This window comes from Protopterus annectens, chromosome 5.part0 (genome assembly GCF_019279795.1).
Source record: "Protopterus annectens isolate FY-2018-M chromosome 5.part0, PAN1.0, whole genome shotgun sequence".
NCBI classification, from domain to species: domain Eukaryota; kingdom Metazoa; phylum Chordata; order Ceratodontiformes; family Protopteridae; genus Protopterus; species Protopterus annectens.
In genome coordinates, this window is record NC_056735.1 from 828,331,564 (window position 1) to 828,358,496 (window position 26,933).

At 38.1% G+C, this 26,933-nt stretch overlaps 1 protein-coding gene across 1 annotated transcript in view; it reads left to right on the plus strand.

Annotated features, from left to right (window-relative positions):
* LOC122802225 (coagulation factor VII-like) overlaps window positions 1-26,933 on the plus strand; it is a 794,227-nt gene that overhangs the window by 296,678 nt on the left and 470,616 nt on the right. Inside the window, exon 5 of the mRNA XM_044071885.1 lies at window positions 20,466-20,606. Coding sequence (XP_043927820.1) covers window positions 20,466-20,606 — 141 coding nt within the window. The remainder of the gene's footprint in view (window positions 1-20,465; window positions 20,607-26,933) is intronic.

The following is a 26,933-nucleotide window of genomic DNA, read 5'->3' on the forward strand; positions in this document are numbered from 1 at the left end:
TTCAATAGGTGACAACAAGGGTACATAGGTGCCATTCAACCGTTTGGATGACACCTCACGAATTAAATCAGAAATAAAGTCTACAGGGTACCCACGGTTTAAGAACATATCAAACAACAGTGAACATTCTTTATCAAAAGCGTCCTCTGTGCTGCACATACGGGCAGCCCTGACCAATTGACCCTTGACAATAGAACGCTTCTGCCTCCAAGGATGGCAACTTGTAAAATGCAAAAACGAATTGCAATAAGTTGCCTTCCTAAAAATGGAGGAACAGAATCTGTAGTTAGTGGTGTCTTTAATTAACTGAACATCGAGATAGTCAATCTCAGATGATGAAAAGTGATGCGTGAATTTTAAAAATTGTGTTGAAGAGTTCATATATGCTAGTAAATTCAAAGCATCATCTTCACTCCCTTTGAACAACATAAATACATCATCAAGAAAGCGGGTATAAGTCTTAGAATACTCTACAAAAATGGGATGGTTAAAAAGATATTTTCTCTCCCAGTAGGCGACAAACATGTTAGCGACACTGCTGCCACATGGGGAGCCCATTGCTATACCCTTCTTTTGGAGATAGTAATTGTCTTCAAACATGAAAAAGTTTGAGGACAAAACTATATCAAGTAGAACCGTAACCAGAAAAATATCATTATTACATGCCCCACATTCCCTGAGCATGAGCTCGATCCATTCAACAGCCTCTTCGTGTGGTATTGATGTGTAAAGATCGACCACATCAATGGTCAAAAAATTTAGGCTGCTGTCAAACTGAATTTCATTGATCAAGCTCAAAAAGGACCATGAATCTTTGCAAATTTGGGGAATAGTTTTCAAATATTTTCCAATAATGCTATCGATAAGGCGGGCGCATGGATGTGTAATAGAGCATCTTCCATCCACTAGGGCACGCATAGGTGGATCAGTAAGGCTCTTATGAATTTTAGGGATCCCAAACATGACAGGGACCTTGGGATAGGAAACATCAATAAAATTGTAAATATCAATGTTGATCCTACCCTCAAGGTACAAATCCCTAAAATAGCCTTTGATTTTGTTGTAAGTACTTGTTAATTCGTTTAACGAGGAACTTTCATAAGCTGGTGAATCTAATACTTGCAGCATTCTAGTGGTGTATTCCGCCTTATCAAATATAACTAGACCCCCTCCCTTATCTGGCTTAATCACTCTAACTGCCATACTACAAATTTTATTCAAAGCCAGAATCTGATCGGGAGAGATATTTCTAGTAGCCCCTTCCCCCCTATTTGTTATGGATAAATGTCTAAAATCCAATTCACAGGCCTTCTCAAAGGTAAAGAGACAGGGGTGTAGAGGGGGATTGAAGGAACTTGCTAACTTCAAATGAGGCACATCAGCAGGCAAATCATTGTTGAAGAAAATATTTAAGTTGAGTTTACGTACAAACAGTTGTAAATCCAATAAGGTTTTTGCTAGCCTGAATTTGTGGTCAGGAACAAAATTCAGACCTTTAGCCAACAACTCTATCAATGCTTAATCAACAATAATATCAGAAAAGTTGTAAACAAAAAAGTCTCCCTTTAAATTAGACAAAACTAATGGAGTTTGCTTAACCTCAGATGTACCATCTATTTGGTTAACATTAAGTTCAGTCAATTCCAGTTCTTGTTCCTCTGGTACCGGTTGCCCTTCTTCCCTAAAAAAGACTTCTGGTGATTGTTGTTGTCTTTCTTACTAAAAGATATAATTCTATTGCTTCTCCTAGGCCCTTGCTCGTTGGTTTCTTCTCCTCCATCACTGCCAGGGCCTACGTCGGTGAGAGGTTGTGCAACCCCCTCCCCGTTAGTGTTTTCCAAAGCTTGAGGGCTATTCTCCATGTAATTACCAGATCTGTTAGCCCTTTTAAACAGATTCAAGTAGGCAGTCTTAGTCTGATAGGCATTTCTATCTCTCACTAGCTTTTTAAGTTTGTTAGCTTTCAATTTAACTAACAATGAATCAATGCTAGTAAAAGTCCGGTTGTAGTCAAATTTGTATCTAAAAAAATTGACGTCAGCTTTAATATTGTCATCAAGTTTTGAAGCTTCATCAAGTAAAACATTTATATGCTTAGAATAATTCTTGATCATGAGCTCTAACAGTTCTGCCCCTTGCTTGTTAAACAATGCCTCCAACTCAGAAGTAAATGTACTATCAGTAAATAATCCTGTAGGTGTAAAGGAACTACGTAGTCCCTTAGGTATAACACCTTCAGTTAGACACTGTTGAAAATAAGAGACTTCCAATTGGAGTTTCTTGATTTTGAGTAATTTTGTATCCAGAGCTTTCAAATTAATTGTTATAGTATCAAAGGAGTTACCTGGACTGGAAGAATCTACCACCGGTGCACCCGACACTGTAGGTCCGCCAAAAGAAAAAGAATTCAAGTTCTTAGCCCATTCGGACATAGAAGGCACTCCAATAAGTGGGTCAACTACTCCAGCCCCTTGTTGAATAATAGGATAAGACGTAGGATTAATTTGAGAGTCTTCTTTGGGGAATAGTTTTCAAATGAGTTCAAAGTTTCAAACAAGTTGCCATCCTTGGAGGCAGAAGCGTTCTATTGTCAAGGGTCAATTGGTCAGGGCTGCCCGTATGTGCAGCACAGAGGACACTTTTGATAAAGAATGTTCACTGTTGTTTGATATGTTCTTAAACCGTGGGTACCCTGTAGACTTTATTTCTGATTTAATTCATGAGGTGTCATCCAAACGGTTGAATGGCACCTATGTACCCTTGTTGTCACCTATTGAACATCAACCTTCTCTTGTGAATTGTACTGTATCACCTAACTCGTTGGTGAGGTCAACGTCACCCACTTTAAATAGTGGTGTGGCCTTTAACACTTATAATAAGAAAAATTTCTCCATTGGCTTCATTTCTCCTTTTAATATGAACTCTGGGTCTTTGTGTTCAGTCATTCGTAAAAACTGGTATTTTATCATAAATGCCGGGTTACATGAAAAGTTAGGCATAACACCTTTATTCACATTTAAAAGAGGTAATATCCTTAAGGACTTATTACAACGTAATAAACTAACTGATTTTATGGTTAGACAAAAAGGGACTTCTAGTTGTGGTTGTTGTAAATGGTGTTCTTATTTACGTGTGGGAAATTCTTTCTCCATTGGTGAGAGGAAGTATGCAATCAACCACAAAATAAATTGTAACACTAAGTCCATTGTGTATGTGGCTTTTTGTGAATGCTGTCATGCATTTTATGTTGGTAAGACGGACCGACGATTTAGGGACCGTATTTACCAACATATTTATGCTATTAAGAACAAGAGGAGCGATAATGCCCTCTCTAAACACATTTTGAGTAATTGTGGCCACAGTTTTAAATTTATGGGCATAGACAATGTTAAATTTGACATCAGGGGTGGACCGCAATCCCTAATTTTAGAGACCCGTGAGTTGGAGTGGCAGCTACAATTAGATGCCTTCTCCTACCCCGGACTGAATGATAGCTGTAACATAGCTTCTATTTTAAAATATAGAAGCTATCTTAGGTAACTGACACTGTAGTATAGCCACTAAATTAATGTAGAATTTAGTTAGAATTGTATTCAACAGCAAGTTGTAATAGGCTGTTTCACTTAACATTGTTTAAGTAATGTACTTTTTATGATTGAAGTGTTGTAGGAAAAGTCCCACATATCGCTGGGTTTATAACACATTACCTACAACCAGTAATTTAACTAGGTAGTAGTTTGTAATTGTTTACTTGTTTTATTGTATTTTGTTACATATATCTTTATATACTTTTATACATGTTTTAAACATACACATTTTTATTAAGACATGTTGTTTTAAATATGTTTCAAACTGCTCAATTGGAAGTGACATCAATTGTACGTCACTTAGAAGTTTTTAAATTATGGGAGCTGGCGCCCTGTTATTGCTGATGAAGCTTCTGTACTAACGGGAGCGAAAACGCTGTTATTTGGTTAAATAAAGTGCGTTACAATTATTTGAATTCTTGGCTTGCTCTGAAATATGGAAATAATAAGCTGTTTGTTACTGGGGAAGAAAACTTGCAAGATTCCACTCAACTATAGCAGAGGAGCATTATTGACGTTTGCACATGTGTTGCCCCTCATATGATACTGCCACTGCTACTTCTGCTACCAGTACAAGTACTGGTACTTCCACTGCTACTAGTACTACTACTACTGCTACTGCTGCTACCACTACTACTGCTGCTACTTCTACTACTACTGGTACTAATGCTACTAATACTAATACTTCTACTGTTACTACTGCCACTACTACTACTACTGCTGCTGCTAGTAGTACTACTACTACTAATACTACTACTTGTAATACTACTACTTGTAGTACTACTACTGCTGCTACCACCACTACTACTTACAACTATTACTATCACTATTATTGCTACTACTGCTACAGTTACTACTACTACTACTACTGCTGTTACTGCTACCACTACCATTACTACTACTAAGGTATTTGGCAGTTGATGGTGAAGTATGGGGAGTATAACTCAATGAAGTGGCCCTGAACATAAAACATTTACATCCATGAAGTCTACCCTTTAATGGTTCATGCAGTCCTACCTTCCTTTGTATAATTTTAAATTCCTTGTAATTCCCTTCTCCTTCTGACCTCAGATTTCTGGGTTTACTTTCATGTATAAGTCTGCTTTTCCTTGATGAACCACTAAATGCCTTGTTCTCTGTCTTGCCCTGTTAATGTCTATTTTTAAGAGACTTGCTTTGGGAGCATATCACTTGATGGACCCTGGATGTGCAAAGTTTGGAAGTGCAAACATTTCAGACTAAATATACTGCAAGAGTCTGGATTTTCCACCTGTGCTGATCTTGAATGCATTCACAACTCTGTGCAAAGGCATAAAATATACACTACTGATTTTCTAATCAGATTCCATATACATTCTATGATTTTCTTAGATGACTCTCAGACTAAGCGTAACACCTGCTGAAAAGCACTTCTGCAATTTTATCTTCTCATCTAAATCCTTATAATAAGAAAGCTGAGTTTGGTCCCCTCTATGTTTCCTCTTTAATTGACCTTCCAGATTATAAGGCCAATAATCAAACCTTGGATGTTGGTGGTACAACGAATGTGCAGATGTTTTTATCATTCTTCAGGGTCAAAATAACTTTATTCATAGAAATATTGTATTGATAATTTTGTCGTATGTTATGTGACAATGTAGTGTCATGTGCTAATAAAGCAGAGAATGACTGTTTAAGTTGTCCTTTTTGATCAATCAATTTAAGTGATCCACTAGCTCCTACTTTATATCGGTCTTAACTAAGATTCATTCATATATCATGCTTAGACATCAGATCCCCTCTGAATTAGCTTCCTGGCAAAGTGTGCTGCATTGTTAAACCAGTATTTAATTAATAAACAAAGCCACCAGGCAGGGCAAACCACTATGAATAAGATAAAGCAAAAGTATTCTTATTTAGTCAGACTGTGTGTGAACTGCTTACATGTAAAATAGTATACAGCCTAGTAAAACAGATGGTGTGCAACACAGATTTTTACCAAAAAAAGTTGCTAACTAGATCAGTATGTAACAGAATTTTAAAACTAAAACACTGTAAAAAACAAAACCATATACTTCTTATCAGGTAGAAAGACTTGCATTAGCTTGAAAATCAATGGGAAGCTTGTTAACTAAGAGTTTCACTCGACATTTTGTATCTCCAGGTGTGTTTTTATTTTTCCTGTTTCTTTTGTTTCTTACAACACTCATTATTTTATAGATGCTTCTATCTTCTACCAATTCTTTTCTGTTGTGACTTCCTAACCTTGCACCTAGTTTAACGGTATAATTGTTTTAACAAGATTTTGAACACAGTTTTCACTATTGCCATACCCTCTAGGCTGAAATGAAGACTCTGTCTGCTATACATTTCTTCCTTGTCTCACAACCCATTCCAGTTGTCGCTTGTCTGGTCAGGATAAAACAGATGAACATTCATGCGTTCAGTTCAAGCAGCTTTATTACACAGAAACACATCAGAAATGAGTCTTTGCATCTTAACTTTAACAAACTTACAGAGTGACGACCACACTCACATGTTAACATCCTGGCTGTGCTCTCAAAATGGCACTGCTGCCTGCATGTGCTCACTATTTATATGAACATACTTACATCTGGAAATGCTTCTTAAAGATACATACACATACTCTGATCTACATCCTCCCTCTTTGAGAAATAGTTCATATATGAAATGACAGTATTCAATGACAGACAATTTGCAGAACTAATTATTTGACATGCAATCATACAAAATCAGACACATATAAAACAATCATGTCCAGGTTGATGTGTATTTTACACTAGGTCTGGAAATACGACCTGATCATGTAACATAAAAGTCAGAAGTGGATCTAGCAATGGGGACTGTCCTCAAGGAATGTTCAACTTTGGGGAAAACTGGGACATCATCAGGAACAGGAATGGATACTGAGACATGTTCTTCGGTATGAACATTGTCAGGGTTGCTCTGAGATCTAGAGTCTGTATTACAGGTACAATGCTGCAATATCATTTCTGATACAGGAAGAAGATGTCTACTGTTTCTCCTGTATTCTATACCCTCAGATTCCACTAAGTAGGATCTTGGTACATATACCTCTCACTTGATCAATTTGATCAAAGCTTTTCGCCGTTTGCATCCTCGCTGTCTCTCCTTCTTTTATCGGCTTAGAAATCTGCTCATTTTCTCATAGCTGGACTTCTGCGAAGAACACCTCTTAAAAAGGTAGGCTTTGATTGTTTTGCGAAGAACACCTCTTAAAAAGGTAGGCTTTGATTGTTCTGAGAAGAACACCTCTTAAAAAGGTAGGCTTTGATTGTTCTGCGAAGAACACCTCTTAAAAAGGTAGGCTTTGATTGTTCTGCGAAGAACACCTCTTAAAAAGGTAGGCTTTGATTGTTTTGCGAAGAACACCTCTTAAAAAGGTAGGCTTTGATTGTTCTGCGAAGAACACCTGTTAAAAAGGTAGGCTTTGATTGTTCTGCGAAGAACACCTGTTAAAAAGGTAGGCTTTGATTGTTCTGCAAAGAACACCTGTTAAAAAGGTAGGCTTTGATTGTTTTGTTACTTTAGCTTTAGGCACCAACAAACTAGAACTAATAAGCAAGATTATTCTGGTTTGCCTAGATAGAAGTGTCTGAGCAGGCGAGCCAAGTAGGTTTTCATGGGGTATATTTCTGAGACTGAGTAAATTCAAGAAGATATCAATATTATCATGCTTTGACCTTTCTAGCAATTGCTTTGCACTCTGTACTGCATGTTCACCAAAGCCATTTGACTGTAGATATTCAGTTAGTACATGGATAAAATCCCACTCTTTTGCAAATCTCTGAAATAAATGACTGGTAAACTGAGAACTGTTGTCAGAAATAACTGTGTGGACTACCATGGACTTGAAAAAATGATGTTTCATCTTAGAAATAACAGCACTGGTTCTTAGGTTAGGTAGTAATTCAATCTCAAACCAGTTCAAATAAGAGTTTACCAACACTAAGTAATGCTGATTTTTCCACTCAAGTATGTCAGTGACTACTGTTGACCAAGGTAGTTCAGGAACTTGGCTTAGCTGAAGTGGCTCTTTTTGCAAATGTGGCTTAGTACTGTTGCATACTGAACAAGAAGGAAGTATGTTACTAATGTCTTTTGCTAGAAAAGGCCAAAATACTAGTCTTCTCATGCTTCTTTTGGTAGAATCGGTACCTGGGTGGCCGTGATGCAAAATCTGAATGTATTCACGCTGTAAGGAAGTAGGAACAATAACTTTTGGACCATTGAAAATGATACCATCTTCCATCAGTATCTCATCTCTGTATGGAAAATAAGGTAGCAGTACACAGGATTGTTTTGAAGGCCATCCTACATTGATGAAGTGGTTGAGCTTTTGCAAAATTGGATCAGTCTTTGTATGATCTCTTAGCTCATCAAGTCTCGTGGTAGAAAAACTATGCACTTCCATGACATCCAAGTCAAAATTCTCTGCATAAAGCTGTTCTGTAGTATTTCTGGGCAATTTGCATAAGGTATCAGCCAGATAAAGAAGTTTACCCTTTGTACAGACCATTTTGAAGTTATACTTTTGCAGTTTGAGCATCATTCTTTGTAGTCTTGCTGAAGCAGTATGCATAGGCTTCTGTAAAATAGTGACTACAGGTTGATGGCCAGTTTCTATTTGGATAGCTCAGACATAAATCTAATCATGGAACTCCGAACATGCGAACACGGTTGCCAAAAATTTCTTCTCAATTTGAGCATACTGCATTTCATAGGTTCACATGTTCATAGGTGTGTACTAGGCTAATGGCCCTGGGGCCTTTACAAGCCTAGCCATAGGATTACCCTGGCATAGTGCCACCCGACCTTAGTTCCCAGTGCCTCTGTCAAGTAGAGCCACTTGTGTTATCCCCAGGGTGAATTTTCTGTTTCCCATCCACTCATCAAGATTTCTCTTGAAGAGGGTCAGAGAGGTGCTCTGCTTGACATGTATGGGAAGTCTGTTCCATAGCATGGGCAGTCTCTGGGTTATGAACCTATCCCTCCAGCATGTTCTGTTAATTGTGGTAATGAGATTGAAGTCTCTGGAGTGTGTGGTGCGGAGGGATTGGGATTTCTTTAGATGTAGTATTTCTAACAGATCTGGGTCAGACATGGCTTTGTAATTCATGCAGAGATCACCTCTAAGTAGGTGATATATGACAGAGAATAGTTGGAGTTTTTTGAGTCTGTCCATATAGGACAAGTGTTTGAGGCCTAGGATCCTCTTTGTGAGGTATTTCTGTGGCCTCGCCAGTTGTTGCAGGTGTCTAATGAGGTGCATGCCAAAAGGGGCATTGTACTGTTGATTGGTCTTATGAGAGAAGAGTAGAGGGAGACAATGACCTTTTTCTTCCTGGATGTAAAACCCTTAGTAATGAGATGTGCCACATAGAAGGACTTTCTGACCACACTGGCAATGTGGTAATCAGAAGAGACGTTGCTGTCAACCTGTGTTCCCAGATCTCTTATAACCCCTTCTGTGTTCAGTGGACTACCATCAATGTGGTAATTCATGGGAACTGGGTTTTTCCCAAAGGGGATGACAACACATTTTTTGGCATTGAGCTTAAGGTCATGGCTCTGACACCAGTTGTTGGTCACAGTGAGGCCATTCTGTAGGATGTCAACATCAGTTGGGGAGTTAATAATAGCTCCCAACTTGCAATCATCTACGATCTTTGTCAGCCAGAATCCCTTTGTGTTGTCCTGAACTTCAGAGAAGTAGATACCAAACAGGAGAGGACCCAGGACCGATCCCTGTGGGACTCCAATCATGTCTAGCTGGCAGTCTGACTTGAAGTCAACTACTTTCACACTGTGGGTTCTATCTGTGAGCCAGTGTGCAACCCACTTAGTGATATAGGGGTTGATGCCAAGCTTAGTGAGTTTTTCTATGATTCCTGAGTAGGGAATGTTATAAAAAGCCTTGGCAAGGTCAAAGTAGGCTGTATGAACCACCTTGCCTTCATCCACAGCTCTGGTAACTCAAAGAAGTCGACCAAGTTGAGCAGGCATGATCTACCCTTCACAAAGCCAAGCTGTGTGGGATCCAGAGTAAGGAGATTCCCTATATCCTTTTTTCAGTTTTAGTTTGAGTAAAAGTTCTAGATGCAAAGGCAGCAGGTCTGCCCTCTTGAAGAATAACTGGACCAAAACTGAACTTTGAAGCATCACAGGAAAGTACTACTGGTTTGTGGACATCATAGTCTCTTAATGTACAAAGGTTTGGAATTTGCTGTTTCTAGTTATCAAATGCTCTCTACTGTTGTTCTAACCATGACCAGACAACATTTTTGCATGTCAACTTTTTTACAGTTGCTGATAACTCACTAAAGTCAGGGATAAATTTGCCCAAATAGTTAACCATATCAAGAAAATGATGTAAGGCTTGGACATTGTCTGGAGATGGCATCTCAAGAATGGCTGCTTGTTTAGAAGGATCTAGTCGTAAGCCTGCACTGGTAATTAAATGACATACATAAGTAACTTCTGGTAGTCTGAATTTGCATTTCAGAGGATTGAGCTTTAAGTTCACTTCATGCACTCTGTCCAGAACTTTCCTGAGGTTTCTGTCATGCTTTGTTTCAACATTATCTCCAACCAGTAAATCATCAACTATTAAATTGCTCCATTGCACACTGAAAGACTTCACTGGCAGAATTTATTCCAAAGGGCATCCTGAGGAATCTGTATCTACCAAATGGGGCACTGAATATACTCAGTAGTGAAGATTTGTGATCAAGCATTACTTGCCAAAATAAACTCTTTGCATCTAAATCAGAAAAAGCACTGGCATTTGGCAAGAGGGTTGCAATCTCCTCAACTGTACGTATAGGATGATGAGGTCTTTTTAATGCCTTTTTCAAGTCTGTTGGGCCAATGCATATTCTGATTTCATCTGAATTTTACTTATGAGTTGCTATCATGGAAGACAGACTCAGACAGACTAAGTGAGTTCTGTGACTGAACAACCATTTTGTCTAACTGGACCTTGACTTTATCTTGTATAGCTACTGGAACTCTCTTTGCTGGTCTGACAACTGGACTGACCTCTGGGTTTACTTTCATGGAGAACAGAACTGGAAGTTTGCCTAGCTTGTCAACAAAAACATCAGCATACTCTGAGAACATAGCATAAATAAAGCTGGAACTGGGACATGTGCTTACATGATGTACTTCTTTGGTAAAAGAAAGCAGTTTCATTCCAAACTGTCTCTGGGACCTAATAATGACTGCATAGGTCTTCTGACTACATAAAATTGCAAGCTGTAACTGTTCCCAGCCGAATAGCATGAAAGTACTACTGAGCCTTCGGTCTGAATCTCTTCACCAACATAAACAATAAGCTTCGCACAATTGACCAAATTAAGTTGCTCACCAGCCCTCACTTTAGCAAATGTTTCTGTTGACATTACATTACACTTTGAACCAGTGTCTACTTTGAGCGCTGTAGCTTTACCATTGATCAGAAAAGTACAGAATACTCCATTCTTTGCCAACAAATCAATTGCATTAACCTTTTCACTGACCACTGATACATCATCTACATCTCTCTTTTAGACTCATGATTGGCTCCACAATTATGGCAGTTAATAATTAGACTTGACTTGGGTTTTGCTGACTCACTCTGTACTGAGCATGCCCTTTTTATAGGTCTATATTATATAATTAAATGCAATGAATTGCAAACGCTATATAATCGACCCACAATCCACAAAAACCCAAAATGTCGAACACATGGATCAGCGATTTGTTTTCCTAGGGAAAAAAAATGCTGATCTGTACAAAAAAAAAATCAAAACACAAATTATAGTGGAGGGCTTCATTCCCCACACCCCTCTACTTAAACATACCATCTCCAAGATTGCACCACAGTGGAGGAAATAGCAAAGTCCTGGAAACAGCCCAATGATTTTTTTCCCTTTTGGTATTTTGCCATTTCGCGTAATGACATTAGTCTAAGTAGCATTCGCAATTCATTGCGATTGCTTAAATAATAGGGACCCCTTTTTACTGAGCTAGTCTTGGAACTTGTTAGAAAGCTACAACTCCTCCCAGGAAACCCTGCAGGGGCTGCAGCTGCCATGTACTTAGACCTGTTTCTGCATGCCACATGTTGCATGCTGTCTACATTTGCTCTAGAGGCTGCTAAAACTATGCACTTATCACTTGCAAGTATACTTGTGTGCCTTTCTGTGAGATCATGGATTTGATAAATCTGTCTGGCTTTGCTCAACATTAAGTTACTTTCACAAAGCAAAATCTTTCTCACTGCAGTATTATTAACACCACACACAAGCCTGTCCTTTATTAACTCATTGTTCAAGTCACCAAATCTGCATATTTTGGCCTTATTTCTCAAGTCAGTATTATAAGTGATATAACCTGCTAAAGTTTCACCTGGCTTTTAGTCTCTTGTATAAAATAAGTGTCTCTCTAAGGTAACATTTGTCTGGGGTTGCACATTTCTCTAAATTTACATTTAAGCACTCGGGGTCCTCTCTTGATTCAGCCAGTACCACAATATGGTGTTTTTTCTCCTCTCCTGCATATACTTTTGGTGCCTACACAAATGTATGCTCTGTTTCAAAGGCTTCTGACCCAGCTAAGTTAAGCAAAATGAATGCCCTTGTAAGGGCATCTTTGTCAGAAAAAGCTGCTTGTATGAAAATATCGTATTCTCCAATTCTCTGCTATATTATGATCAAGCACAAGTGGACTTGGTCTGCAAAATGCCTCTGCCATATCAACACACAGTAGTGAAGGTGATTGAAATTATGTATGAACATACACACATATAACTAAATATGCCAGAACATTATACCAGTATTTGTAATTATACCCAACAGCACAACAAACTTTTTGAAATAACTGCACTTTGCCAAATAAGTCTCCGTAGCACAAGAACAGTTTGAAATCACTGTACTTTGTGAAACCACTCCTTATCAGTGTAAGCAATACTTTGAAATAATTGTATTTTGCAAATAAACTGTACACAGCAGAAAAAGCTCAGAGTAAGAAACACTTTGAGATGAATGCCCTTTGCAAATAACTGTACACAGCACAAGAACCTTTCAAAATGGCTGTACTTTGCGAAATAACTCTGTATAGTGTAAGAAACACTCTGAAATGGTGGCACTCTGTGAATAAATGCACACAGCGCAAGAAACATTTTGAAATGGCTGTACTTTGACTGCACTTTGCAATATAACTGTACTTTGCACACAGCAAACTCTTTGAAATAATTGCACTGTAATAAACAGCACACACACTCAGAGATACTTCGAACAACTCTAGTTATGGTTTGAATGGCTTTAGTCAATTCGAAATAGTAGTTTGTGCCCAAAACATGGTCTTTTACTAGAAAAAAAAACATGCAGTTGCCTTGTTCTTTAACCTTAATTTGCCTTTTTTATTGCACTCATTATGACTTTTTAATCTATCATAGTCATTATACTTTCCTTGTGCCCATTTTACTTTAAACATGCTTTTTATGCAAACCTAAGTTAATTCTGAGCCTCTTATGAATATCTCTGCTAGTTTTATGAAATACCATAGTTTTGAACAATTTGTTTAATAAATAATGTGGTTTGTGCCTTTTGTTTGATTAATAATACATTTTGTGCTACTCGTTTGATTAATAATGAGTTTTGTGCCTTATAAACGTGCCGTTTCATTTTCTTTGCCAAATAAATCATTTGTTCAGTTTCCTTTAACTTTAGACTGTTTCTGGCACTTTTTGTTTGTCTGAGCTCTGTTTTACTCAACCAGGTTAATCTGCCTCCACCTTCAACTCTGTACCTCATAGCTTGAAGGCGTTGTTCTTCTAATCCTGGTTCTGACACCATGTCGCTTGTCTGGTCAGGATAAAACAGACACACTTTTGTAAGTTCAGTTCAAGTAGCTCTGTTATTCACAAACAGATCAGAAATGAGGCTTTGTAACTTAAATTTAAACAAACTTATAAACAGACAGGCTACCACACTCACCACATGCTAACACGCTGACTGTTCTCTCAAAATGGCACTGCTGCCCGCACATGCTCACTATTTATATGCACATGCTTACATCTGGAAATGCTTCTTAAAGGTACATATATATGCTCTGATCTATATCGGTCACCTGCTGTCCTGTACTTGTAATCCATTGCACAGTCCCTCAGACAACATTTGAAATGATCTGTCCTGTTTTTTTGTTTTGCAAGTCAGACATCTCAGTTGTTCCTATTTTGGTGGAATATTCCTATTTTCAGGTCAGATTAAGATGTCCCTTTTTCAGAGATTTGTCCTTGATTAACCCTTCAAACAATTTTATCACCCCCCCCCCCCATCACATATGATTTTTGAAGTTGCCTAGAACACAGAAGACCACATTACATGACCAACATACTATTAACAACAATAATTTAATGAAAGAAGGCATACATCTTACAAATCCTTTCTGTGAAGCAAAAATAAATGACCTAGTGTGGTAGAAATTTGCAGAACATCCATTAAAGTATGCAGATTTTTACTCTGTCTCTTTAATAAAGTGTGTATATTTTCCATCATTTTTGTCACTCTCTGCTTATTAAACACATTATTTAGTAGTTTCCCACATTCATACTGTAGGAGTAATGTGCTATTTGGTATTCAAAGTTTATGCTAACTAGATGTCCAGATTTTTAGCTGGATGATCTTATTTTTCAAGGGCCTTTATTCCTCTTTTCAATGTCTACAAATTGAGAAGGGTTATCCTTATAACAAGCTATGTATCACAACACCAATCTAAACATTTCTTCACAACTTCCATAATAATAATACTATAGATACTTTTATACATGTGGTGACTATACAGTATAATTCTACTGTATGTGGAAAGTATACCATACTTACTGTTGTATATTCCTAACCTGGGAACACATAGTGCCAACTTAGCTGTGTATCAGTAGAAAACCAAATGCTATCTCAGAGTCTCACTCTTAGGTTATGTCCCCTGTGTGCTAGACTGATCTTTGTCATATGTCATAAGCACATCTGATAAACCATGTCATATGGGGCATAGTTAGGGAAGCATAACATAATCACAAGGAGTCATCCAGTCGTAGCAACTGCACACATCCAGTAGAAATGCCATAAATGCATTAACAACATACAGCATCTGTGCACAACATGGTAAAAAGGAAAAAAATTAAACCCATATGACAGTAGACAACTAGCTGTTAACATTTTCAAATAAGGATTAAATACATTTGTGCAAAAAAAAAAATACAAAGTACTATTTTACATATCTATAATATTCATATACTGTAATTGCTAACCTATTTGTGTAAACATAATGCCTGTGAATAGATATAATTTTACCTGTGTATGCCACTGCTGGGATACACCAAATATCACATGTCTCTTCATTTAATCCTATAAGCTTTCTTACAAGTATTGGGTAATGTAATGATAACTGCTCAGCTCATTTCATTTTACCACCAGGCCATAGCCTTTTTATATTAGTATGAGGTGCTGTTTAGATCAAGTACTGGTAGTGCTTAGGAGAAGAACATTTCAGTATTACAGTTAACTTGTGTGCAAAGTAATTATATTAATAATCCATGTGAACCAGTATTATCTCTGTGTTACATTGCATTAGACTGCTCAGTACTGCATACACATATAGTAATGCTGCTCAGATGACTATATATTATTAGATATCATGTAGATCCAGGTAAGATTGTACTACACTGTTCTCTGTCTATAGTATTCAAGAAATACCTGAAAAGCCCATACTTTTCTGTAACTCTGCTCATCTCTCGCACTGTTCTCTGTCTATAGTATTCAAGAAATACCTGAAAATCTCAGACTTTTCTGTAACTCTGCTCATCTCTTGCTCTGATAACATGCCGTACATCATACACATATGTATCTGCAGGACTTTTTTTGAAACCTGTGGTGGTTCTGCATGATGTCATGACCACTTGTGAGCCTTCTGCCTTGATGCTGCAGTTCTACAGTTTCACTCAAGTATTTACCCATGGCAGTCCAGGTTCTGCAGTTGGTATGGAATGGTGGAGAGTCTACAGGAGAAGAGTGAGCTGGCCAGACAGCACTGCTGTTCACAGACAATGACTTTATAAGTACTGAGAGACCCAGCCCCTGTAAGTCTGCATCATTCAGAAGAACATTGTGAGCTATTAGGCAAGAGCTTCGTATTAGGTGCACCCACATCTTTCCTAAATTTGAGCATGCATATCCACCTGTCCTGGGCACTGTTCATTGGTCCAACCTTCAGTGAGGCTTGAAGAATTTCCTGTCCCTTATCAGCATGTCATACTTAAGCTTCCTCTGAAGAGACATGAGTAGGAATATCTTCATTTTTCCTTTCCCCCAACAGCTCTAACAGGAGCTTGTGACACTTGTGACACCTGTGCAGTGGCCCAGCAGTCACAGAGCCTCAGTCCTCATCACTAACACCAGTGAGGGGCATCCATATAAGAAAGGATAATAAATACACATGCAGTAAAGTACAATTACCCCTAAGAGCACACAGAGATCACAATCAGTCGGGCTGGTTTCGATATTTCTCTCCAGGTCCCCAATAAGACTCCCCACTGGCACAGCTATAGGGTCCTGATCTCAGCCTAGTGGGCAAGCTAAAACCTCCTGCACCCTCTCTGTCCAACCAGTGCTTTGTGTCCCTGCCCAAGTAGCTGACACACACACACTCACACACACACACACACACACACACACACACACACACACACACACACACACACACACACACACACACATACACACACACACACATGCATGCACACACACACACACACACACACACACACACACACACACACACACACACACACACACACACACACACACACACAAGCATACATACACACTTTGAGATAAGAGTGGGAAGGCTGGCACAGGTTCTCCAGCAGTGCCCCTTTTACCCAGGCTATATGGTAGTACCACTTGCTACCACTCACAAATATTTATCAGCTACTAAAAGGCCATTATGAAAGTGTAATAAAAACAAAAAACACTTCCACAGTTAGAGAACACCAAGTGCAAATTAGCGTAAACCTTCTTTAATCAATGCTTTCACATTTTTGATGAAGTCTTGCTGATGAAAGTGTTGATTAAAGAAGGTTTACACTAATTTGCACTTGGTGTTATCTGACTGTGGCAGTGTTTTTTGTTTTTATTAGCTTTTCATTACACTTTACATGTTTTTTGTTCCTTATGAAAGGGTGTCCAGTTATACTGTGCAATATTATTATCCAAATTGTAAGTGTGACTGAACAGCAAGGCTATTGGAGTGGCTTTGTACAATATCACTAAATACATGCAATGCATTCTTAGAGCTTAAATTATCTCTACACAAAACAGCCACAATTTAAAGTTTTAAAAATATTTAATAATAAATAATAAAAATACAATACTTCTTACTACACAGTGCTAGTCATGAGTTCAGAGATCACAAAGAGATACGTAAAATAATACAGTAGAAAAGTTCTGACATAAATACAGAAAAAAAACTAATCTAATCTTCCTAGTCTCTATCTATATCTAAGAGAAACACTGAAATCTAAGATCCTACTTACATACAGAACACAGACAGATATTGGTGAGCTGGATATTCTCAAGTCAAATGCTAAATCACCTCATTCTTTCTGTCCTTAAATTGATAACACAGTACCACTGATTCATTTCAGATTGCATAATTTCTTTCTGGCTCCCAGACTAACAGAAACTCAGAGCTTAATAGCCCTTTTGATATTGTAGCTGGTCAAGAAGCCAGAGCAATAAAATAAATTATACATGCAAATTCTAGCAATTAACTCTGGTCTCAAAACAATAGCTATAATGCCTTCATCCAGACATCTCGGCTCCAAGCCCTGAGATCAAAACCAGTCAATAAATGCTTGACTGATAAGCTTTATTACAGCAGAGTGCACTATTGTTACATTTTTTTTCAGTTCAACATCCAATACAGTGTTTTCACATTTAAGAGAACAAGCGTGTGGCATATATTAATATTTACAAATGACAGAATTATCTACAAAATTCTATCTAGCTAGGCTGGCAGCCTTCACCTGTCTTCACAGCTCTAATTGATACCAGCCTGTCTAGGTTAAGTAAAGATGTTATCCCTCTACACTAACAGAGCTGACTTCCTTTGCAAAAGCTTTGGATTTGACACATACTTTTGGACTGAACAAGGACTGCAAAACACTGGTGCTGTGTGCTATCAGTCCCAAAAATTCCAAAACATCACATGACAATCAGGATGTTCATTAATAATATATGGTCTTAAAAACAAACATATGAGAAATATATATCATTAGTCTGTAGTATTCTGAGATACTCATACAAGATTATATCAACATGGAGAAATAATGTATCTGCTAGATACCAAAGTATCCCCATATCTTATAATACATCTATTGTATTGTACCAGTTTTTAGGATGGTGTTCAATATGTCCACCAGTCATGTGTTTGTTGAAGCTGAAGAATTACAATGAAGATACTACTTCCATATTATATGACTTACATTTTGTGTGGCTTCCTTTGGAAATGAGTCTCTGTAGATGGCAATGCTTACACTGTAATGCTTATTGATGAAATTCTGTATATATTAATGCATATTTTTCCACACATAGGTATATTGTGTTCTTAGAATAGAAAGGCATTTGCTATCCACAGCTGCCAGTGACATTATGTTGCATATCCATCCCATCCTCAAGTAGTTGCACATCTTGGTGGATGTATATTGAAAAGAATCACTATAAGTTAATTTATAAAAGGTTTTCCTTCCTTTTTATATAGATATTGCAATTCTCTTTCTATATATGTAAAGATGTGTGTGGGTGTGTGTGTGTGTGTGTGTGTGTGTGTGTATGTATATATATATATATATATATATATATATATATATATATATATATATATATATATATATATGTATATATATATATATGTATATATATATAGATATATGTGTATCTATATGTATATATATAGATATATATATATATATATATATATATATATATATATATTTATATATATATGTATATATGTCTGTGTGTGTGTGTGTGTCCCATGTGTGTGTGTGTGTGTGTGTGTGTGTCTGTGTGTGTGTGTGTGTAGGTATCCATATAACCATAATGTAAGCAAAGCCAAAATACATGATTTAAGTGCATTTTCCATAATGTGTATAGTCAAAATTACAATTCACTTGGATATTGTACATAAATTCTGTTTGTTACATTACTCCTTTCAATATTCAAAAAGCATTATGTTGCACTTTTAATTGCACTAAACACTCTGAGTAGCTTGGTTTAAGACTGTTTGAAACCACATTAAATTTTTCATTAAGAGCTGATAAAGAAATATTGCATTATTGGATATGCCGTAGTATTTATTCTCTGCTGAGTGACTTTACATGTGCAAAAGTATATGCCATCTGTTAATTCATACAGTTTGTATTCAATAAAGCATAAGTGTTAAAAAAATGTTTTCTGTTAGAATGTTAAAACACTTAAATGCAAATTCCCTTATAGATATAGAAAACTACATTATTAGTTGATTGTGATATTAACAAACTATTTTGTTAAACATTTTATTGCTCGTTTAATTAAGTAACTTTTTATTTCAGTGGATTCAGAAAGGACTTGATCATGGAACTAAATTCATGCAATACAGTTAGTCCATGATCAAATCCAAAACTAGTGATTCATCAGTTCCCCTTCACTAATTTCAAAGGGGAAATTAGACTTGCTTCTCCAAAATACTTCAGCATTTTATTTTGGTGAAGGTCAACATTGCACAAGGCTGAAGCAACGGAGTACCCATTAAGGTCAACTGACTATTTTAAGTGATGGAGACAGCTGCGCCTGTATGAAGAACATGGTACTGCTAGTTGTACCTGGTAGAAAGCCACTGTTCTTCTAATAGCAAGATCCAAATATAAGGTGGAGCTGACCTTCATTTTGAGGGAACTGTAAGGTGAGGGTCTGATGACCATTTCTGTCCATTTGTGTTTGTCCATATGAGCCTCACTGTGCTTTACTAGGAATGGCTTACAAATACATCTAAATTCAATATACTTGGAAAGCCCTGGGTACTAATGACCCTTAATGCCAAACCATTATCACGGTTGTGCTGACAGTCATGACTACATTCTCCCATCCACACTAAACTGGATCTGCTGTACAGAATAGCCTCATGGCTGTGAGCCTCCACCTGTATGGTAGACCAAGCATTGCAGGCTAGCTTCCTATCTGTAATACTGGTGGTACATTACACTTGGAGCTGTGATGCCTGACAACATTGGCCAAAATTAGAGGAACCACTGAGTCCTTGGATAGGTTCCAAGTAGTTTAGTCATGTATAATGAAATTTATTAGCACATGCTAATTTAGGTAGGAAGATTTTTTGAGTTCATTCCATCATGGTGTAATAGTAGGGTGCTTCATCTTTAAGAGGTAAAAAAACAAACAAACAAACACAAACAGTAAGGTATTTTCATATTAAAAATATTTGGGTTAGTATTCTAATTCACAGGGTTGGTGCTTAATGCATGATGTTGCTATGGTAAATCAGAAGACACCTGACTTGTTTGTCTCAGATAATTTTTCTTTTCTGCTTATTTGTTTGTCAGTATGATTTTTATTTAATCAATATAAAATCCATTTGTAGTCAGTTGCATCTTGCTGCAGCTTTTGAAAACATACATTTTTAAATATCTATAAAGTACAATTGTGGATTTCAGTATCTATGAGATGTTATTCTAATATGAAATTAAAGAAAGAAGGGATGTCAGTTTGTCTTCTCTGTCTTCATTTTAATTAACAAACATAGCTTTTCTCATTCTTCATGTAGACCTCAATCTTTCTCTGAAGTGTGAGTATGATAATGGAGGATGTGAGCATTTTTGTCACGAAATTGAAAATCTTGTCCGAGAATGCAGTTGTGTTAATGGATATAGACTTGGAAATGATCAAACATCCTGTATCCCAGAAGGTATGCCGTTTTTAATATCTCATTAACAATTTTAAATAATCATTTAAGCATTTGAGCAAATCATCTTGTATTAGCTAATTAATTTACATTTTAAAAGTCTAAATGTACACTTTAAACAAAGATTAAAATTAATTGTATGGCATGAGTACTGGGGAAACAAAGTTTCTCAAAGTGATATGAAAGAAGGGCATAGAAAGTGGCTGTGAAGTTTAAAGTAGCTGTTTTACTGCTAATTTAATTTCAAGACACACACATCAGGATAAACCTACAAATGGGCTGAAAATAAAAAAAAGGTTATAACACATTGTATGATGACATACTTTCATTAGCAACATATTTTATTTTCATATGGAGGGGTGGCATAATGGTTAAGGTTTTTACCTTATACACACATGGTGCAAGGTTTGATTTTCACACAGGGGAAATAGCTACGCTTCAAATGGCTCACAAAGGCAGTTAGCCTAGTACTAATCTATGAACCTGTATAAGTATACCCACAAAATTATTTATTTTGGATAAACAGCAACATCATACTTCTTTAGAGGAACAGCTACTTACTTGCATTATGGTTTCTGTAATAAATCATGTGTTAATTTTTATTGTAGGGTGTTTCACCTGTCTTACTTGGAATAAGACTCCCCTGTTGATCTGCCTAGCATGGAAATATACACTAATATAGGTAATGAAGCATTGTGGGTTCAGACATCACAAGTCTTTTTTATTAGCAGGAGGTTGAAACCAACGTTACATTATTTCATGGTCATTATGAACTTGACGTGCCAAAAATGATTCAGCAGTGAAAGCAAATGTGTTACAACAAACATTTAAGATATTTGTCTTATTTATAAAAAGGGTGGCCACGCTATCTTCCTTTTAAGCTATGAATTTGGAGGTATAACCAGAAGTAAGAACTTCTGAGTTGCAAAGTACAGGTGTTATATAATTACAGAACAAACAGGAAAGCAAACTCTACAACAGAAGGAAGAAATTGTTGCAAAAGATAGAAAAATCCCATGAGTGGAGGAGCTCCCTGGTCAGACTCAGCAAAAAGCTGAGATCCTTTATAAAAGCCTCCACAGCTAGCTATGAAAACAAGATTGCCACTGATTCTAAGAACAACCACAAAGCATTCTATAGCTATGTCAAGAATCTCAATGGCAACACCCAGATCTGCTCTGAGTTACAGCACAACAGCACAAAAATTACAGAAACAACTGATATTCCCAGCATCCTGGCAGATAGGTTCAGTGCTAACTTTACTTCCCCCCCTCACCCCCTAAAGGGCCCATATTTATACAGGAAGAATGCAGAGTCCCTGTAATCACAACTTCACAGGTAAAAGCAGCACTCTGTAAAGCCAAAAACACAGCATCCATGGGACTGGACAACATCGTAGGCTGCATTTTACACGAACTTCAGAACGAACTGGCTCCCCACCTAAGCACTATGTTCAGTCATAGCCTCACGTCAGGCATTGTGCCCACTGAATAGAGCACAGCAACAGCTATCCCACTCCACAAAGAGGGAGCCCTCAATGATCCTGGGAACTATCGCCCTATTAGCCTGACGAGCCTGGTCTGCAAGACCATGGAATGTATCATCATGGAATTCATAAACAAAAACATTGGTAACCTCCAAACTCTGGACCCCACCCAGTTTAGGTTTCTGAAAGGCAGATCTTGCCTCCTGAACCTGGTTGACTTCTTTGAGGCAGCCACCAAAGCCGTAGACAAGGGTAATGTGGTTCACACAGCCTATTTTGGCTTTCAACACCATCCCCCATTCTGAAATTATAGCTAAACTCACTAAACTAGGTATAAATCCCTATGTCACAAGATGGGTTGCCAACTGGCTCACTGACAGAACCCACACTGTAAAAGTTGCAGACTCCAAATCGGACTTCAAACCAGTGACAAGTGGAGTACCACAGGGCTCAGTCCTGGGACCTCTCCTGTTTGGTATCTACTTCTCTGAAGTACAGGCTAACACAGAAGGCCTATGGCTAACGAAGTTCGCAGATGACTGTAAAGTAGGAGATATAGTCGTAAATGATGTGGACATCCTACAGAAGGGCCTCAATGAGACAGATGCCTGGTGTCAGAGCCATGGCCTCAAGCTCAATGCCAAAAAAGTGCATTGTTATCCTCTTTGGTAAAAACTCTGTATCCATGAACTACCAGATAGGCGGCAGTCTTCTTAACACCGAATGTGTGATAAGAGACCTTGGGACCCAGGTGGACACTAATCTCTCCTCTGATAATCACATTGCTAAAGAAGTCAGGAAATCCTTTCACATGGCACACCTCATTACAAAAGGGTTCTCATCCAGGAAAAAAGAGGTCATTGTTCCCCTCTACTCGACACTCATTAGACCCATTATAGAGTACAATGCCCCTTTTAGAATGTACCTCACAAGACATCTACAGCAGCTGGAAAGGCCACAGAAGTACCTCACAAAGAGAATTACTGGCCTCAAACAGATGCCCTACACTGATCGTCTCAAAAAACTCCAGCTTTACTCTGTAGCATATCGCCTACTCTGAGGTGATCACTGCCTAACATATAAAGCTATGTCAAACCCAAAGCTGTTGGACATGTTACACCTAAAGAAATCCCATTCCCTCCGAGCTACACACTCTAGGGACCTAAACCTTGTCACCACAATAAACAGGAATTGCTAGAGGGATAGATTCCTGTCCCAGAGACTTCCCATGCTCTGGAACAAGCTACCCATTTATGTCAAGCAAAGTTCTTTTTAACACTCTTCAAGAAAAATCTTGATGAGTGGATGGGAACTAGGAAATACACCCCGGGGATCACTTCTGTGGCTCTGCTCAACAGGAGCACAGGAAATTAACTTTCTTGGGTTGGCATAAGCCAGGGAACTTTGTGGGCTATGCTTACTTAGGCCCTTGGGCCGATAGCCTAGTACCTACCTATGAACCTATGAAAAAATACTTGAAAAAATGAATGCTTGTGACTGATGTTAAATGTCAGTCTGCCTAATTTTAGTAACTGCTGGTCTGCAGTTTGTGTGTTGTACCACACAAATAAAGAAACATAAGAATTACTCTGGACTGTTTCTAATTCAAAATCTGAATGTGTGATCATCTGGATTAAAGAATGAAAAGTATTTAAACCTGCACTCATTTAATGTAACTTAAAACTGAATGTCAGTGTATTTCAATGTGTCATGCTAATATAGTTTAATACAATATAATTTTCATATCATTGTAAATACATCGTATATTTTCCCCTCACAATCTGGAGTGTCGCATACATGGAAGCAAGAGTATTGGAATACATGTCAAGTGACAGAATTTTCTTTCTCTTACATTAAACTCTCAGTAATATGTATAGGATACAGTCTGTTGCCTATGCTTTATCATTTACTTTCATTTTGACAGCAATATAGAGTCAACGATTTATAAACTGAAATGCAAGGAACATGCCTATAAGTTGAGAAGAAGGAGAGTGGCTTGCCCCTGCATAAAACTACTTCTTCTGTTAAAGAGAGTTCTATTTACAATGAAGGTGAGAATCTCCCAAGAGAGAAGCCTCTGGTCTGGAGACCTACAAGGAGGACAGTGTTCCTACTGCCTTACTGGCATTCTGGTAGCAGTGCTCTGCTGCCCTATCTCTGGCAGTCAACCAAAGCTGTGAAATCCTCCCACTTCTTGTCTGCGAGAATGATGAAAAAAATCAGCTGACAGTAGAGGAACTGCCTTCCAAATCCACAAACAATAACCTTTCAAATTTCTAGGGTCCAGAAGAAAGCCAAGATGAAATTTCAAACCTGTGGACACCTACTATTCCAAACCAAAAAACAGATACACACACACACACACACACACACACACACACACACACACACACACACACACACACACACACACACACACACAAAACAAGAAGGGCAGCTGGGCATAACTCAATGGCAACTCCTATCCCAAACTATGTACGTCCAAAAAAAGGAGGATGGTTGGTCAGTACTAGTAAAGCAGTAGGTGTTGTAGAACATCTACAGTTAAAAGTAAGTAGGGCTTACTCAAATGTACTATGTTCAACAAACACACTGCCTTACTGGTATTCAAGTAGATTCCCAAACCTTACTCAGCCTGGAAGGTGTAAGGATAAGGGTCCAGAGGCACATGGAGAATGGTCCTAGTGAAGTCTTCTCTGGATTTAGAAGAGGCATCTTGTTTATAGTGTATCATAAAGATATGGGCAGAGGACCAAGCTGCTGCTTCTAAAACACTTCTAGAGTTCACACTTTTCCAATATCAGACTGAAGAGGAAAAGGCCCTGGTGGAGTGCACCTTTACCTTACCTGGATTTGCCTTACCATGGTGGGTGTAACAAAAACAAAAAAATAAACAATAACAGAATACAACCAACATGAATGTTTTTCTTAGAGACAAGTTGACCCTTCATTGTCCTTGTGTAGGAAACAAAAAGCCTGTCAGCCTTCGTAAAGGATTTCATTTTGTCAAGACAGTACCTGAGCTGCTGATGCATATCCAAGGTATGAATTATCCTCTCTCCTTTATTCCTAGGTTCTGGGAAGAACAAAGGGGGATTAATAGAGTAATTGAGGGTGAAATCTGAGACCAGTTTTGGCATGAAGGATGGGTTAGTGTGTAAAAGAACCCTATGCCTGTAGAAAGTTCTTCCATAAGAGCTTTTAGCTTAGAGACTCTCCTTTATGAAAAGAAAAGTAGAAAGAGGAGTATCTGTTGTCAGACAACCAGAGATGGCTGCTAAATGCACATTAGTGGACACATACGGTAAGTCACCTTGAAGTACCTCACACAAATGTTTCAAGACCAGAGGGATGTTACCCTCAAGGGATTCCCATTTAGGTAGCACTTCAAAAACTTTATCCATTTTTAAACACAAGATTTTCTAGTAGCAAGTTTTGGGGCTCCTTTTTACACCTGCTGCACATCCTCATGAAAAAAAGTGCCTCAATGGAGTCAAGATTGAATCATTTAGGCTATTAGTTGTAGTTGTTCAAAACTGGGCTGCATCAGTCAGCCCTGAGACTGTATGAGGAAATCCTGAGTCTGTGGAAGTCTGTGGTAATTACCCTTGGTCAATACCATTAAAAAGGAGAATCAAGATTTCCTGGGTCAGTATGTGGGTCACCACAGTGCCTTCTGCACCTTCAGAAGTGAATCGGTAGAAAGAATGAAAATACTTACAGGTACATTCCCCTCTAAGCATTACTGCAATGATGCCTAGAACCAAATTTTTCCAGTTGTCTGTTTTGAAAGAATGTTCACTGATATATTTGATGTGTTCCACAAATCTGGACTAGATCTTGAACACCACTGCCTTGAGCTGCTACGCATGCGGGTCTGCCTGGGATCTGCTTAGTCTGTCTGCCATTAGATTTTGCTCTGACAGAATTTATGATGCCTGAAGAGTCAGAAAACTTTGTAAAGCCAGCTACCAGGCCATCATTGCCAACTGACATAGAGAGTATGACCTTGTAACCCCTCATTTGTTGAGGTACCACATCATTGTGGTGTTGTCCATAACTACCAAAAGAGAACCTGGGACCATAGGTGATGATGAAATTTCAAGGTGTGGATCACTGCCAACATTACCTTGAGATTAGTGTGATTTTTTGCATCCTAGGGCCCCCAAATGGCCTGCATTTGCACTCCCACTGACACAAATCCCCAAGAGAAATTGGATGAATTTATCTGCATGGATTGCACTGGAAGAGGAAGGAAGAAGAGAAGTCATGGATGTGCTCTCCACCACTGTAACTCTCATCTGATGAAGGACAGCACCTTTAACTGATAGTCCAAGGAATATAGGTGCTGAGTCCAACAGTTCTGGACATACCACTGAATTGTCCTCATGTGGAGATGGGCCAGTAGTATCATGAGAATCATGGGTGCCATAAGTCCTAGAATTTTTAGAAATTGTATTGCCAAGGGGAAGTTCCTCCTGGAGAATCCCTGACATACCATCTGTTAAGACAATACCTTTTCTTTGGAAAGAAAGGCCATTCTTTTGTCAGAGCCAAATAAGAACCCCTGGAATATCAGTCTTTTCAAGGGTGTCAGGCATGAATTCCAAAATTCAACTTGAACACTTGGTTGGAGAGTAAGGCCGAGATCATCTCTAGTGAATGCATACAACTGGACATAGACTGTGCACAGCTCAGCAAGTCATACATATAATGAAAGATAAGGATGACAAGAAGCCAGCAGTGAGAAACTACTAGAGGAAGGCATTTGATAAGCACCTGAGGTACAGTGGATAGCCCAAAGGCCATTGCAGAGAACTGTTGGTGCAAACCAGATACAAGTT